At 34.3% G+C, this 15,810-nt stretch overlaps 1 protein-coding gene across 4 annotated transcripts in view; it reads right to left on the reverse strand.

The window, feature by feature from the left end:
- Positions 1–15,810, reverse strand: part of LOC137464250 (transportin-1-like) — a 141,616-nt gene that overhangs the window by 32,864 nt on the left and 92,942 nt on the right. For 3 of the 4 annotated variants that reach the window (XM_068175549.1, XM_068175550.1, XM_068175551.1), the window contains 13 exons: positions 15,703–15,763; positions 14,861–15,032; positions 12,187–12,339; positions 10,817–11,042; positions 9,715–9,886; positions 8,186–8,272; positions 5,871–5,978; positions 5,495–5,653; positions 5,312–5,399; positions 4,323–4,421; positions 4,015–4,110; positions 1,165–1,240; positions 73–172 (listed from right to left, as the gene is read on the reverse strand). In XM_068175549.1, coding sequence (XP_068031650.1) covers positions 73–172; positions 1,165–1,240; positions 4,015–4,110; positions 4,323–4,421; positions 5,312–5,399; positions 5,495–5,653; positions 5,871–5,978; positions 8,186–8,272; positions 9,715–9,886; positions 10,817–11,042; positions 12,187–12,339; positions 14,861–15,032; positions 15,703–15,763 — 1,597 coding nt within the window. The remainder of the gene's footprint in view (positions 1–72; positions 173–1,164; positions 1,241–4,014; positions 4,111–4,322; positions 4,422–5,311; positions 5,400–5,494; positions 5,654–5,870; positions 5,979–8,185; positions 8,273–9,714; positions 9,887–10,816; positions 11,043–12,186; positions 12,340–14,860; positions 15,033–15,702; positions 15,764–15,810) is intronic. The other variant, XM_068175552.1, reaches the window with a different exon arrangement.

Raw genomic sequence — 15,810 nt, forward strand, 5'->3', positions numbered from 1 at the left:
TCCATATACAGCTTTCACTAAATTTCTCATGAGCAAAGAAAAAAGAAGTAAAGATCTATTTATGTATCTTACTTGGACTACTCCACTGGGGTTGACTGAGATCATGGTACATATCCCACGGAACGCTGAATCCTTTTCCTCATTGTCTCTTATGTTTCGCAGAGAAGTGCACCTAGTAAGTTGGAGAGCAAAAATTTAACTAATTCTATTACTTTTTGATTCAGTCAAGTCAGGACTAGATGACAGCATTTGATGGAATAAGTCACACTGATAAGATTATCTGAAACACTATTTTGAACACTTAGAAAGATACTTGTTGCACATAGTATTTACTAGTATATTCCCATTAGGTATCATCTACAGAATCTTGCTTTCCTGTTGCACTATAGAGTTAGAAAGTGTGACCTGTATTCCATTAAATACAAAAGAAACACATATATTAAATAATTATAGAAATTATCATTATTAGAAGCGGAATATATAATACTATTGCAATATGAATTATGTCAGATATCACTTAAAGAACAATTATTTAACCTTTACAGCAGCAAGCAAGCTATTTTATACATAACAAGTATAGAAATAAATTCCTTACAGCAATTCAAGCCTCAGACTGAATTTTAAGTAAAGTAATGCACAGTTTAATTTTTCGAGTATTTGCATGCATTGTATTATCATTCTCGTGGATTTTAAAATGCTCTTTCATAGTCAAGCTTTAACACGCAAGCATGTGACAATCTTATCCCATGCATAAATTAGTCGTTAGCCACAACATAAAGAATACATGACAGTGCTACTAAAAACTCACAAACCTTATAGGACAAGATTAGTCACATGGTTGGCAATGATTAAGGACTGAGATTTTGTAACCAACTGAAAATATATCTAAAAGTGAGATAGAGGAAAGAAAGAAAGAAAGAAAGAAAGAAAGAAAGAAAGAAAGAAAGAAAGAAAGAAAGAAAGAAAGAAAGAAAGAGAAAGAGAAAGAAAGGAAAGGAAAGGAAAGGAAAGGAAAGGAAAGGAAAGGAAAGGAAAGGAAAGGAAAGGAAAGGAAAGGAAAGAAAGAAAGAAAGAAAGAAAGAAAGAAAGAAAGAAAGAAAGAAAGAAAGAAAGAAAGAAAGAAAGAAGAAAAATGAATTAAAAAAAATTTTGAATAATACACACCAGGGTCTTATAAACTGCTGTAGCATGGGGGCCACCTCTTGAGGACAAACGTAACCAAGACGACCAATTGTTATTGCTAAGGTAATGCAATCACGGTTATACACCACCAAACGCCAACCAAGACATGAGCAAATGAGGGGGGAGGAGAAAAAATAAAGAAAAAACAACAAATAACTCAGAAACAGAAGCCAACAGAATCCATATATGATAGTAAACATAAGATTTCACCAGTGCTGTTTATTACAACCCCTTGAATAAGAGGCAGCAACATATATGGTATAGTCTCCAGGGTAAAAGAAAAATTAAAGAAGTAAATGAGAGAACACCAAAAAACACAATTTGAAATACAAAGGCTTTCTGATGCAAGTAGTCATTCTGCTCTCTTCAGAATCACCTCTTACAGTAAATTTACCTACTATACATGTCAAAGTTTTTAATAAAAAGTACTATTATGGATACTATTGAAAGGAATTAACCATTTTCAGTTTTAGTACCAAGTAGTCCTAAATATTTTACTTTTTCAATATTTAGAATTCAAGATTTTAATAGGCCTACTATCAGTAAAAATACATTTATAAACACTTTTACACGGAATACATTGTGGTCTATCTAATAAACACAAAATTGATTAAACACTCTCAAAGGGACCCAAATATTTGCTTTCTTCGTAATATTGTAGAAAAATTAAAGTGGTTGCTAGCTCATAGTGACTGAATAAAATTATTTTTTTAATCCAAATATTTTTCCTGTTTTGAAAAACTTCCTCATAAAAGTTGTATAATAATCTGACTTCTGATACAAAAGCATAAAGACAAAAAAAAAGTAAAACTGCTTCTCTGAATGATTAGGTATTGTGGTCCTTTGTTCTGAGGGCCAGACTGAAGATAATATCATCATGCAAGTGTGTTTTAATGGTGTTTGCTCAACTCACAAAATAATCTTCAGAAAAAAGAGAAGGTGGGAAATAATGTATCAGGATTACTTGAAGCAAAATACATGAATAATACTAAAATCCAGCAGAATTATATGAAGCAAAGAAACCTGTGTACAAGGGACATACTATGCAACACTAATTAACAGGCATTTGTGAACAGTTTCATGAAACATGCAATAAAGCAGATGATGCTTTCTCCAATAAAAGTTCAGTGTAGGATACACTATCAGTTTTAAATGTACCCATTCCATGAAAGCTACATCTCACTGGTAATGTACTATTTTGCCCAGACATTGATTTCAAATTTTCAGCAGATCTAACATAAAACTGCATTTGAAGTGATACTTCCAAATGAAAGTGCACTTTTAAGGTTTATCTGTAAATTCTCACAGCTAGAGTCTGTATGAGGAACAGTAATTTCTGTCAAAGCATAACTTTTTGGCATGTACTCATTATTTTCTAGGCAACTATTTTATTTAAGCTGATCTCATATGTTTCCATAACTCATTACATAACAACCTACAGTAGAAAACATTAATACTCTTGCGCATACCAATGGCATGTAGCACAATATCCCACAACAAACTTATCATTACACCACACTCAACATTTATTTACAGTTTTGCATCTGCATTTAAAGTAACCATTAAGATACTAAAAAAAGTCAGTGTTTGGATGCCTAAAAAAATTCTCTACCAGTGATGGAAGCAAACTTTTAGGTACTGGATGTTTCTCAGATACAGATATTACATATCCATCAATGCAGACAAAGGGGGTTGGGGGCAAGGGGTAAGAAAATTTATATTGCTATACTATTCCATGGTGCATTTCATAACAAGCAATTAGCATGAAAATTATCTTTTCAAAAAGCAGTACCTATAATATGCCAGACAACTAGGCAATTTTTCCTTCAAGTTCACCTTCCATACTAAATGAGGTGATGGGGTGTGGAAAATACTGAAGGAAAAATATGCATAGAAAGAAATCCCAATTTATCTCATACTTAGCTCAAGCCCAAATATAACTAGCACTGAATTTGCATCATTTTCAATTATGTTCAGTATAATGACTAATCTATCATTTTTCTTACAAGACAGTTTTCAAACAGAAAAAAAATCAAAAGATTCTCAAATAGTAAAATAACAAACCTGAAACCTGTTAAATTATTAATAAAGTTTTGCTGAAGTATGGAAGGTGCTCCTCATACCAGAACATGCCCTCTATAAATGCAATAAAACAAGCCTCAGAAATTTCCGTTCAATAAGGCATTTGGGGACTGCTTCCAATTTGGAAGGCAAAGCAGCTGGTCAGAACATAGAAACATACATGCCACTGTTAAGACTTCTTTTCAGAAATTTGTTATTAAGTGACCAGGTAATAGAAATTATACATAATTTCAGTTATGTTGTGGTAAAACTGCCATCACAGATCTAGATTTTTGTGCATATTACTACAAATTAATGTTTAAAAAAAAGTGCATTAATGTCAATTCAAAGAGCTAATTATTTGTTATATATATGCCAATTACATTTGTTTCAAACACTAGACATATACATACAGTACACATGAAAAGACATGCATATATTAAAATCAGTGTAAAGCCACTAAGTCTTTGAGTGTTACTGCATATATCTGTCATATTGTATACATAAATAAAATTGGAAGAATACTTAAATAGATGATAAATATAAAATGCTATAAAGGTGAGAAAGCAATAACTTTAATAATCTAGATATATGAGATGCTTTTCTGCAAGACTGAGACTTGTAAGAGTTTCTCCAAAACTGGTTTTTTTTTTTTTTTTTGCTTATAAAAGCCAAATATATAGCAATAAAATAAGTTCTATTCAATTTTTTAAAATCATTGTAGAAAAAAAATTAATTCCCTTAACCATAAATGATTCAGTTTTTGGATACCTGTGTTCTCTAACAATGTCTTTGGTGTGTTGGGTCTGTTAATTATTTCTACAAGCTGGTGCAACACCATTGGAATATAATGCTGCATCTCTATACCTGAAACAGCCAAAAAAAAAAAATTCAGAAAAAAAATGATCATTAATATATATAATCTATTTAGATCTGGTACATTGAACTTACTGTCAAAGACAAGAATGTAAAACTTAATTTAAATTTTTAACATGGAAGCATCACTAGAAATAAAAAACAATCCACAACCCAAACAAAGCCTTCTAAATATGCAAATATTCAAAGAAAAAAAATCTTACCCATTTGGATGGAGATTTCTCCAATTGCCCAGGTGGCATTGTTACACACAGAAATGAATTCAGGGTTTAGGTTTGTTCCCAAAATGGGCATGAAATCAGCTAGAAAGAACAACATTTTAAAATCTCATCACACAATACAAGCAACCATCTTGTTCTATTACTGTAAGATCACAAGGAGAGGGAGTTTAAAAAAAATCAAATAAGTGTATTTAAATTCTTGTAAAGCATTACACTTGAATTAACAAGAGCTGTATTTTTGCTATATATCAGATTAATCTGGATGATACAACCTAAGCAGATCAATGCAAATCCTTTTAAACAATGATTTAAAAATATTTCTAATAGATTTTACATTGATGCAACTCTAGAAATCTTTTTTATCCCCTTCCTGGTAGTAGGGAAAGAAAAGCACACCTGGATAGCTATGTATTCAGCTGTGCTAAAAAAATTACCAAACACCTCTCCGCAAAACAAACACCCCCTTCAGTAACAAAAACACATCAAACACAACACCAAGCCCCCCAAAAAACCCCAACAGCTAACATCAATGAAGCCTAGAAAGCAAATCCCAGCTTTGATTAAAATGACAGATGTCATAATCTATCTTTGTGACTAATATTTCACTAAAATTAAAATTCCAAGCCTATCCAAGTATTCATAGATTCTAGTAGAGCAAAAAACCTACAAAGCAACTGTTCTAATTGAAGTCTAAGTACATCTGTTTTTCTGTATTCCAGAAAAACAGGAAGCATGTTACATTATAAAAATCAAGCAATAAAATGAATTTTTGCACTGTCTACAAAAAGAACAACACGTCTTAAAACATACAGTTTAAAGGAGAAAAGACTACAGACCCTTGCTGATAAAGGAAAACTAAAATCTGCACCATGACAAGGTAACCCACAGAAAAGGGAACTTAACAATGGCTAAACCAGCCTCCTATCAGTTTGTAAAACAAATTAAATATTTAATATGTAAAAGAAACATACCGATGCAAGGCTTAACATGCTGAAAACACGCCTTTGTCAGATCACCTAACAATGCAAAAGAACTCTGCCGCACCTCAGGCATTTTATCCTAAAGAGAGGAAGAAAAAAACCTGACAATTCTAGAAGTGTTTCTGATTCTCTTTAGAAAGAAAATTCTTGGATTAAACAGATTACTCATCTCACCTGCATACATTGGTACATTAGCGTCAGGATATTGCTGCAAGCCACTAGCTGTTCAATGTTGCCTCCAAGTCCTTCAGCTAAACCACTGAGTAAATCAAGAGCTACAATCATGAAATCTTTATCTGGAGCCTCATATTGGTCTGGCTGAGCATTGTGCAACTGCAACAAATAGTTATGCATTTTCAAAATGAGTATTAGATTTTCTCAGGGGCATGCATAAAAGTAAAAACAAACAAACAAGTTTCAGAACTGCAGCTTCATTTAAATATTCAATAATTAATACTACAAATCTCCCTGCAAACCCCTAACTTTAAATAGTTAATACATTGGTTTAAGGAGATATTCTGAAAACATTGGAATAGCAATAGAAAAATACCATGGCTTGTGCAAGAGTCTTCTGCACCAGATTTACACAACGCTGGTACACAGGCTCACAGTACGGAAGAAATCCAGATTGCAAGGCAGTAGCAACTGATGACAGGCACTGGAATAAAATAAAGAAGAAGGAAAAAAAAAGTGAGAGAGACACAAACGTTTTTCACCTCCCCCAAGTACCCTTTATTTGTGTGTAGTAAATTAAAAGCATTTTAAGTATACTGAGATAGAGTGAAAATTTAACAGGGTAGAAATCCATTTGGATTTAAGTGAAATGTGCCGCTTTGAGCTTGCTAGCATTAGTAAAATATGCTGTTTAGTCTGGTAACTTTGCAGCTAATAAAACTGCACTAGCTAAGGAGAAAGAATGTGAATTCCAAGCTGAAGAGATAAGAGATAAGAAAGACTCTTTGGACCTTAAAACAGACAGGGCTGAATGACCTAGGAATTCTTTCTGTACTTTCTGACAAAAAACTAGGTACAAGTGTAACTAGCTGTAACGCGAAATTCGCTGAATAAATATGCATGAACCTATTGTGAAATTTTATGGATATGTAAATTAGTAAGAAGTAATAAAATGCAGAGTTTGTGAGAGGGGCTCAAAATTCAAAAGATTATCTAAGATAATGCAACTGATTCTGAGAGAAAGTTCCAATCCTAGTAGACTATAGTAAATTATGATCCTACTTCTAATGTGACCACTACCTTTATACTTACTATGCACAATACCACTATTTATGTTATCAACCCCATCATTACACTAAGATTAAATCATAAAAAATGGTACTCTACCCCCATAACATAGAGTGTTGGCACAAAACGTGAACAAAAAGTAGTAAACAGTAAACTTAGAATCTTGCGCTACTAAAGAACAACTAAGATACGTTTATGAAAGCAATACTATTAATGCTCAAAATGTGTGTCTTGACACTAAACAAAGTATCTACCACTTCAAGATTCATCCAGTCACTAATCAAAAAACTGTGCTTGTATATACTAATAAAAATTATATATACTTAAGAACTCCTTGTACTATTGTAATTGTAATTGTACCTAGTATGTCAAATATACATAGTAAAGCATTAAAGAACACTTATTAACGTAAAGATTTACATGAAGTAAAAGAATTTACTTATCATCTTATGGAAAGGGGGGAATGAGACAGAGTGAAAATTTAACAGGGTAGAAATCCATTTGGATTTAGGTGAAATGTGCCGCTTTGAGCTTGCTAGCATTGGTAAAATATGCTGTTTAGTCTGGTAACTTTGCAGCTAGTAAAACTGCCCCAGCTAAGGAGAAAGAATGTGAATTCCAAGCTGAAGAGAGATAAGAGATAAGAAAGACTCTTTGGACCTTAAAACAGACAGGGCAGAATGACCTAGGAATTCTTTCTGTACTTTCTGACAAAAAACTAGGTACAATTGTAACTAGCTGTAAGTATAACACGAAATTAGCAGAATAAATATGCATGAACCTATTGTGAAATTCTATGAATATGTAAATTAGTAAGAGGCAAGAAAAAAAAGATCGGGAGTCCTCAGGGGCGCACATGTCCTTTGAAGGGGAACGATTCCCCACATGCATCCAGCGCTGTAATAAACATACCGCCCCTACAAATCTTTATCGGAATTGTAGGGTTTTGATTTTTTGTCTGCGTTTCATTACCCACAAGTAACTGTTTAAGTAAAAACAACCTGGAAAGGTAGTACTGATTAGCTGAGCCAAGGCAACCATCAGCTAATTGTTATTCTCTCCTATGTATGTCAGTTGAGAGAATTTCTCAGGAGCAGCATCTTCTTCAAGGTGCCAACACAGTTCATATGAAGACAAGTACTATAATTCAGCTAGCATTTACACTAAACTTCACTATGCTGACAATTTACAAGCCCTAACATTACCCAAGAGTTGCGAAACTAATTTCTCTAGAAGTGTTTTCCTGCTTCACATTTGGAAAGTACAGAGAACAAGACTACATTGTCTAGTTCATACCTTCAGCCTGTCAGTAATTTTTTAAATGAAGGGACGAAGGGAAAGCAGGGAGAGAAGACAAGTACAACAGAGATGGAACAATTTTTTAAAAACAAAGAATCCCAAAGAAAACACCCAAGAATGGCAGGGGAAAAAATAATTCTAAAAGATTTCTGTTAAACTTAATAACATTTCCTCAGTTAAAAAAATTTCTCACTATTATCATAATATTTTCTCCATAATGGGAAATACCTAACACTGAGCATTTATAGTCACACTTCCTAGTAGGAACATCCTTAGTAAAAGAGGCAATTCCCAAAAGACACATATTCAAATTTTAACATTTACCTCCAATAAAGGGAAGAGATCCTTATCTTCATCCTTCAACATGTTCCACTTCTGGATTAATGGAGGCATTAGCATCTGAATATATTCCTGTTTAAGATGAAAATGCATCAACTACTGAAGCACTCAATTGCATGCTAGTTTATTTCAAAGCTAGAAAATTTATATATTCTACTTTTTCAGGAGAAAAAAATATATATATACTGTAATTCAACAATTGCTGAAATATATAGAAGTAGTCGAATATTAGAACTTAAATTTTATGTCTTAAGATTTTTTGCTGAGGCACATAAGTACCTTTGCAAAACAAATCTTTTCCTCCAGGTTTGGCTTCAGTCTAGCAACTTTTCATAGCTGTCTGGGTTGTTACATATCTATAGGATTGACTTAGGGGCTACAGAAAATTCTTTTACCAGCAATACAATTTGGCTGTGCATCTGCCACCTGCTTTTCTCAATCGTCTTCCATTGCCCTGATGCTACAACTCTATCCCCAGAAGTTCCTGAAACCTCTTCCTCATTCAATTACTCATCCATGAAGAAAGTAATTTTCTATCCCTCCAGAAATGTGCACTTACCAATTCTGTATAAAATGTTGCATCTTCTCGACCACTGCTGTCACAGTCACAAGGACATTAAGCAAGGCGTCCCTGTAGTACTGTTGCTCCCAGAAAGTATCCAAAGAGACAACAGATGCTGCCAGCTAATGCTATGTCCAAAGATACAATATTTTAAGTGACTGAAGAAAGCCCCACCATTACCAGGAGCTCCCATTTAGCTTCTTCCTGGTGCTGTCAAAAGTCAAGCTGGCCAGGGCCAGAGGGAAATTGGAAAATATGTCCTCTGATAGTGTGGAGTCTTGAATGGCAAATAAAATGCCATAGCAACAACCCAAATTGTTTTATTCTAGTTTATCTATGTCATGTGAAGCGCTATAGAGAAATAAACCAAATTTCAACAGTATGCATGTGACATGTATGTATATCCTAGTAATGAACATGTATACTACAAAAACCCCACTACACTTGCCTGTGCTCTCTGTGCTTTACTCAAAGGATTCTGTGTTTTTAGATATAAAATGCACATCTATCCTGCTCTTGGATAAAGCAATCTCTAATGATGATGTGCTTTGATGCATTGGAAAGACACTCAGAGCAGTTTAGCTATACTGAAAGTGGTTACAAATAACAAAAAAGTAATTAGAAATTAGCACACACATTCTACCAATTTCTTTAAAATCCCATTTCATATCTATATATATCTCCTTTGAGCTGAAAAATTCTGAGAGTAAGAAAAAAAGTCACAATAACGAGAAGTACATTTTGCAAGCCACCAAACACAATTATTTATTCAAAATGGGGAATATTTGTGTAGTGTGAAAATTACATACAATCTATGTATACTACATGTAAATATTTATTATTATTGAATCCAGAATTTTTGTTTAAAAACATATAAAGCACACTACAAAAGCCACTCAACCAGTTTTTCAATATATGATTACTGTTTCTACAGAACATAGGGTATACTCACAGGTTTATTTAGATGATGTCCTACAGAATCTGCTAGAGTTCCTATAGCATCATAAAGAATGAGCAGGTTTTTATGCTGGTATTTACTAAATGCGAAGACCAAAGTGTCAAGTATATATGCAAGATAAGGAACAAGCTCTGTACAAGCCTCCTCTTCTAGAGTAGCAAAGGCACTGAATGACAAAAAAAAACCCACCCCAAATAGATCAGTCAGTATCTTGTAAAAAACAAAACAAGACCACCCCAAAATGCCCTACACTACCCATTCCTGTTTAAACATAGAACTGTATTTAGTCTTTAAATTCATCCAAGGTATGTTTTCACAATGGTATTATTGAGACAAACTCAATCTATTTTGATTGAACACAAATATTCAGCTCTTAAACTGTGATGAACAAAATTTAAAAATATTCTGGTAAATACCTCTTATGTATACGTTACAGATCTAATCTTGCTTTATGAAGAAACTTTCTTGGCAGTCTGCTGTGTACTCCTGCCCAACACAAACTGACATGTAAAAGCTTTATTTGCTGAGCTTCCTGCACAAGTGGTATATCCATTCCATTAATGGTGTGTCCATTTTTTTTTTAATATCAGCAGACAAGGGACAGAAGGGAATCTTACCTCCAAGGATCTCCTTTCAAGAGAAAGGGAATATCCCTTGAAATAGTTGTAACCCAGATTTTTTGGTAATCCTGAGCTAAATATAAACATTGCTAATGCAATGATAGGATAGTTTTCCCGTATTGACCTTGCTCATAGGCCCATAAAAGCCAGACTCCTGGTCAATGAAATTTCAAATATTGAAAATAAACAGGTGTGACATACAGATAATTTCTTTTACAGCAATGGATTGTTTAGTTTGCTTTTCATATATTCTAAAAACAAACTGGACAAGAGAAAGACAAATTATCTGGTTTTGTTTTACCACAATTGAGTTGTGATGATTTCAGAAGAAGCCGAACCCACCCCAATTTAAAAGGAAAAAAAAATACATTAGGAGCTAGAAACTGAGTTATAGAATAATCAATTAAGGCATTAAAATATTTTCCCATGAAAAAACAGTGTAATGGATAGTACTTTTAGTTTAAGCTTTGGCTCACCTGCAGGCAGCTTCTTGTACTCTCTTGTTGCTATCTAGAATGCGCTTTAGCAACTCGGTCATTAATGGCTTCAAGTATGTGTCTGGGGGTTGACTAACTACCCAGTGTGCATAGCGACTAAGAGTCCAGCAAGTGATGGAGCGCACAAGAGCCTTTTTATTAGAGAGGCACTGAATAAGGTGAGGGATCAGCTCAGGAAGATATGGAATCATACCCTGCATGCAGCCTAGAAGGAAAAATATAGCTATTACAGTATGAGAATTAGAAAACATAATAGAGCTTTTTGTTATTTCCTAGAAGGGATATATTTTCTTCCTCTATCATGTAGTAATACATTTTACCAATATACAAAGTAAGTCTACCTAATTTATGTTAAGTCCTAAAAAGAAACCACACCATAAACAGTAATTAAAATCCTCAGTAGAATTTACATTCATTCCAACTACATTTCTACTTTAGTGCTTCCCCAATCTCCATAAATTCTGCTTTATTAAAGGGAGTATAGCAAGAACATCCAAATAAAATTGGTTTACAAAGCTTGTAAGTCTTATGCCAGTCTACGCAGAGTGACCAAAACAACAAGAAGAGAAAGATTAGGCCTTGATAACTAATCATCATATCATTAAAAAAGATTTCTTAAAAAAAATTTATTTTCTTCTTGTTTTCTCCTAATATAACACAAATACTGACCAACAATAAAAGCAGCACACTTTTAGTCAGCAAGGGCAGTAATACACTGAGATTTGCAAGAAGTACTAACTTTTACCTTGCTTGATTTGAAATCAAAACCAACAAAAATGCTTTCTAGCAACAAAGAAAATATATGTTCACTAGGCACTGCTGGAAAAGATAGATAATCCAGGCATGGACTCAAACATATACCTTCAATTTCCAAAATGGATAGAGATTATGGAAATACAGGCAAAAAAGCCAAGAGTGTAAGTAAATACAATGAAATGGAAGTTAACACATTTGAATCAGAGAGCCATCCACAAAAAGCAGCTCAGGGCACTGAAGTCATGGGACTTGTATTCTCCATTTCTGAAAGCACTGAATGAAATGTAAATATTCTTGTTGTATCAAATCAAGGTAGTATTTAATGAGAAACCAATAAATATATGCTACAGAGTTAAGAAGGGGAGGAATAAAAGAAATTATCGAAGTTATTGAAGCCTCCAAAAAATGCACAGATTTGAAAATGAAAAATTAAACAAGTAACTGCAGTCATTAACCAGTAGATGTAGAGATTAATCACTTAAAAAAAAAAAGTATGTATACTTGCTTGCACAAGTAAATTCATCTAGAAGGAATCCCAGAACTGCTTTATAACCAATAAAAATTCAGTAACCTGATATGCACTGTTGCCTTACCTTCAGCAATTGCTCCAAGAACAAGGATACCAGATTCTTTAACTACCCATTCAGGATGGAAAAGCAATTCCTTCAAAAGGGGCAAGATGTGTGGCAGAAGTTCATCACGAAATACATTAGCCAGGACATCTAGAGCAGCAGCAGAACATTTCCCTGAGGGGAATTAACAATGTAACAATGTTAATCTTCTTATTATACAAGCAGTTGTAGTTAAACATTATGATCCTCATTTTAACTTTGAGCTGCCAGTGATGCCTTAAGTTTTGTCTTTCATATTTTTCAGATTCTGTACTGCCTTTGTGTGTAACTCTGAACTTCATATTAAGTGTTAGCAAGTTCTCTTCACAGTTTAGTTAGACAAAACAATCCTTTTCCATCATGAGAACCAATGACACCATTGCGGCTTCAGGCGCAAAAAGCATAAACCAATGGTGAATTGAAGAGAGCAAAGCAGGAGGATGTGACTCCATAACCTGAAGCTGTAATTGGACAATTAACCCCAATATAAATAAACCAAAACTTATAAAAGTGTGAAAACTCGTGAGTTTTTAAACTCATATTTTAGCACACAGAAGCTCATAAAAGAACAGCTTCAAAACATGATTCAAAAATCATTACTCTGGTTTTCTGCTGTGGGGCTGACATGTCTAGAAAAATAATGCTAAGATGAATTTAGAAAGAATGCTCGTATTACAGAATTTATACTGTATTTTTTTCCAGTTTATTATGATCTCAGTTCTTTGATTCAACTGAAACAAAAGTATATACAAAATAGGCAATCAGGCAAAATAAACATAGCAAATGTAACATGCAAAATTCCTAAACTGGATCTAAACTGCTAGTGGGCCCAAGCAAGACACAGACAGTTTTTCAGTTGGGAGGTAGCAACTACTAGAATAGATAATAAATACCAAATTTTTTCTACTCTGCTTCTAGATGATGTCCAACAGGTTTGAATAAAACCAAACATGAGCCCTCAACTCAGAGCAGATCTCCACTAAAAAACAATAATATACACCACAGACTCCCCAAGACCAGCACCTGCTGCTTCAGCTTAGACCGTTTCAGCTTTCTACTAGAGGAAAAAAAGGTGGACTCCCATATTTAGTTACCAGGTCTCATTAGTAACCAATGCTGCTGTGTCAGGCTGTGCTGACATTTCCTCTCTGTTCAAATTGGAAGTCAAATATAGAACACTGGATAAGAAATAGGGCATACAATTCTGAAATTCAGATAATCCAAATTCTGTCAAGTACAGATAACATACATCAAAACAGATTTCTTAACTGTTCTCTCTCTTTCCTAGAGAGCTTCAGCTTCCTCATCTTCTTAACCAAAACTATGGACCACAGAGCACTCTCTGTCATTTCAGTTATGTTTCCCAGGAAATATTGATTTAATTCTGCAATCTCTACACACAATGACTAAAAGAATAGCATTATGAATTTAAAACTATAAAAAAGATACTTTACAAAGGAAAATATATTTTTGCCTTTTGTCTTCTAAATTATAATAATAATAACAGTATTATCAGTATTAGTATTATTTTAAAATTTAGATATGTCTCAAAATTGTTTGATCCATAAGCTTCAAGGCACATTCATCTGTACTACATCTGAACTACTGGTAATAGTGGTTAGTAGTAGCATGTAGGAGGAAGAAAAAAATCGAACACAAACCAGATATAGAGGGAAGACTGAACTAAAAGAAAGCATTATTAAGCTAAGAACAATGTGTAAGATTGTATTGGATCTGGCTGAGCTGGAGTTCATTTCCCCATAGCAGCCCTCACAGCGCTGTGCTTTGCATTTGGAGCTGGTAAAGTGTTGTTTACACACCAGTGTTTCGGTTACTGCTGAGCAGTGCTGGCATAGCATCAACATTGTTTCAACATTCCACCCCCCATCAGTAGGGTAGGGATGGGCAAGATCCTGGGAGGGGACACAGCCAGGCCAGCTGACCCAAACTGACCAAAGGGATATCCCATACCATATGATGTCAGCTCAGATATAAAAGCTAAGGGAGGGAGGAGGAAGGGGATGGCATTTATTATTTGTAATGTTTGCCTTCTGGAGCAACCCTACGAGTGCTGAAGCCCTGCTTCTGGGAAGGTGCTGAACATCGCTCACTGATGGGAAGGAGAAAATAAACCTATTTTGTTTTCCTCTTTCTTTGTGTGCACATTAACTTTTGCTTTAGTAAACTGCCTTATCTCAACCTACTAGTTGTTTTCCATCTTATTTTCTCTCCCCTGTCCAGCTGGGAAAGGGAGTGATAGAGTGGCTTAGCGGGCACCTGGCATCCAGCCAAGGTCAACTCACCACAAAGACTTTTACTAAAGTAAACAGTAATACATGTTTTTTATTACCTTGTAGAATTAAAATTCAAAATCCAAAGCTTCTGTTGAATTGCATCTAGTAGATGTTTGCAGCTCTATTGGCCATATTCAAAATAAGTTTAGAGGTGGCTAGATTTTTCCATAGTTATATAGCCAAAATATCACCTGAAAGACTCCCCCCTCTGCCCAAAACACCAATTATATCAGCAGATAGTTCATTTCCTATTCAAAAGCAAAGCCTCAGTATTCCTATACAAAAACTCCTCTGTTTACCGTGGTTCTTGTATTATGCAAGTAGCTATATTTTAAAACATTTTATACATTACTTTGACATACTTAAATTCCAGTCAGAAATAGTATCATCATCAAGATCATTGTCATCATCATCATCATCATCATCTTCAATATGATCTTCTTCATGTGGCTGAGCTACTGTCCGTGAACGATGAAAACGAGGTCTTATGTCCTGTTCACTATCTGGAATAGCTTCATCTTCTTCAACATCCCCCTGTCAAAAAATGTTTTATCAGATAAACCAGTGCAACTATATTGCTCCAGGAAGTTAAGAATGTAGTGCAAATTTTAGTTCAATATTTTATAAACATGTGAAAAATTCACATCCCACTTGTGCTGCCTAGCTAACTAAAAATACCATTGTTCCTGCATTGTGATACAGTATTTAGTAGAAAAATTTGGAGAAAACAGAAGCAACAGAGGTAATCTCACAGAAAAGCAGAAAGTACTCTTCTTGTTAAGAAATTACTCTTGATGGGAAGGAATTAGGAAGAAGAAGAGATAGAGAAATTCTAGTACACAGACATTCTAAAATGTTGTGATGGAAAAAGCTGTGTAGTTCAAGCTAGAAGGGCATTAAAATTAATTCTGATAATTTCTTTATAGGCTGCTTTGATGCAGTAATTCATGGGTAAAAGTATCCCAGCTCTGCCAAAATTGGGTGGAAGGGGAGAGGAGCAAAGCAGGAAAACCCACAGATTATTTTCCAACAAACATGGCAGCAGTCGCATTCACTTTTTGGAACAGCACACCTTGCCTCAGAAAGCTAAATCTCCATTGAACAGATGGCAGACCAGATCTGATCTACCAGCTCAACCATTCTGATTTACAAGTCAGAAGCTAACCAGATATTCTTACTGAGTATAAAATAAAGGAATGCTTACCTTTAACAGAATAATATCAATCTCTGAATATTTCATACCATTTACCAGCACAGGTATCAGTCTACAAAGAAATATTGATACATGTCAAGAAGGAAGACCCTGGTAACT

This window comes from Anomalospiza imberbis, chromosome W (genome assembly GCF_031753505.1).
Source record: "Anomalospiza imberbis isolate Cuckoo-Finch-1a 21T00152 chromosome W, ASM3175350v1, whole genome shotgun sequence".
Taxonomy (NCBI): domain Eukaryota; kingdom Metazoa; phylum Chordata; class Aves; order Passeriformes; family Viduidae; genus Anomalospiza; species Anomalospiza imberbis.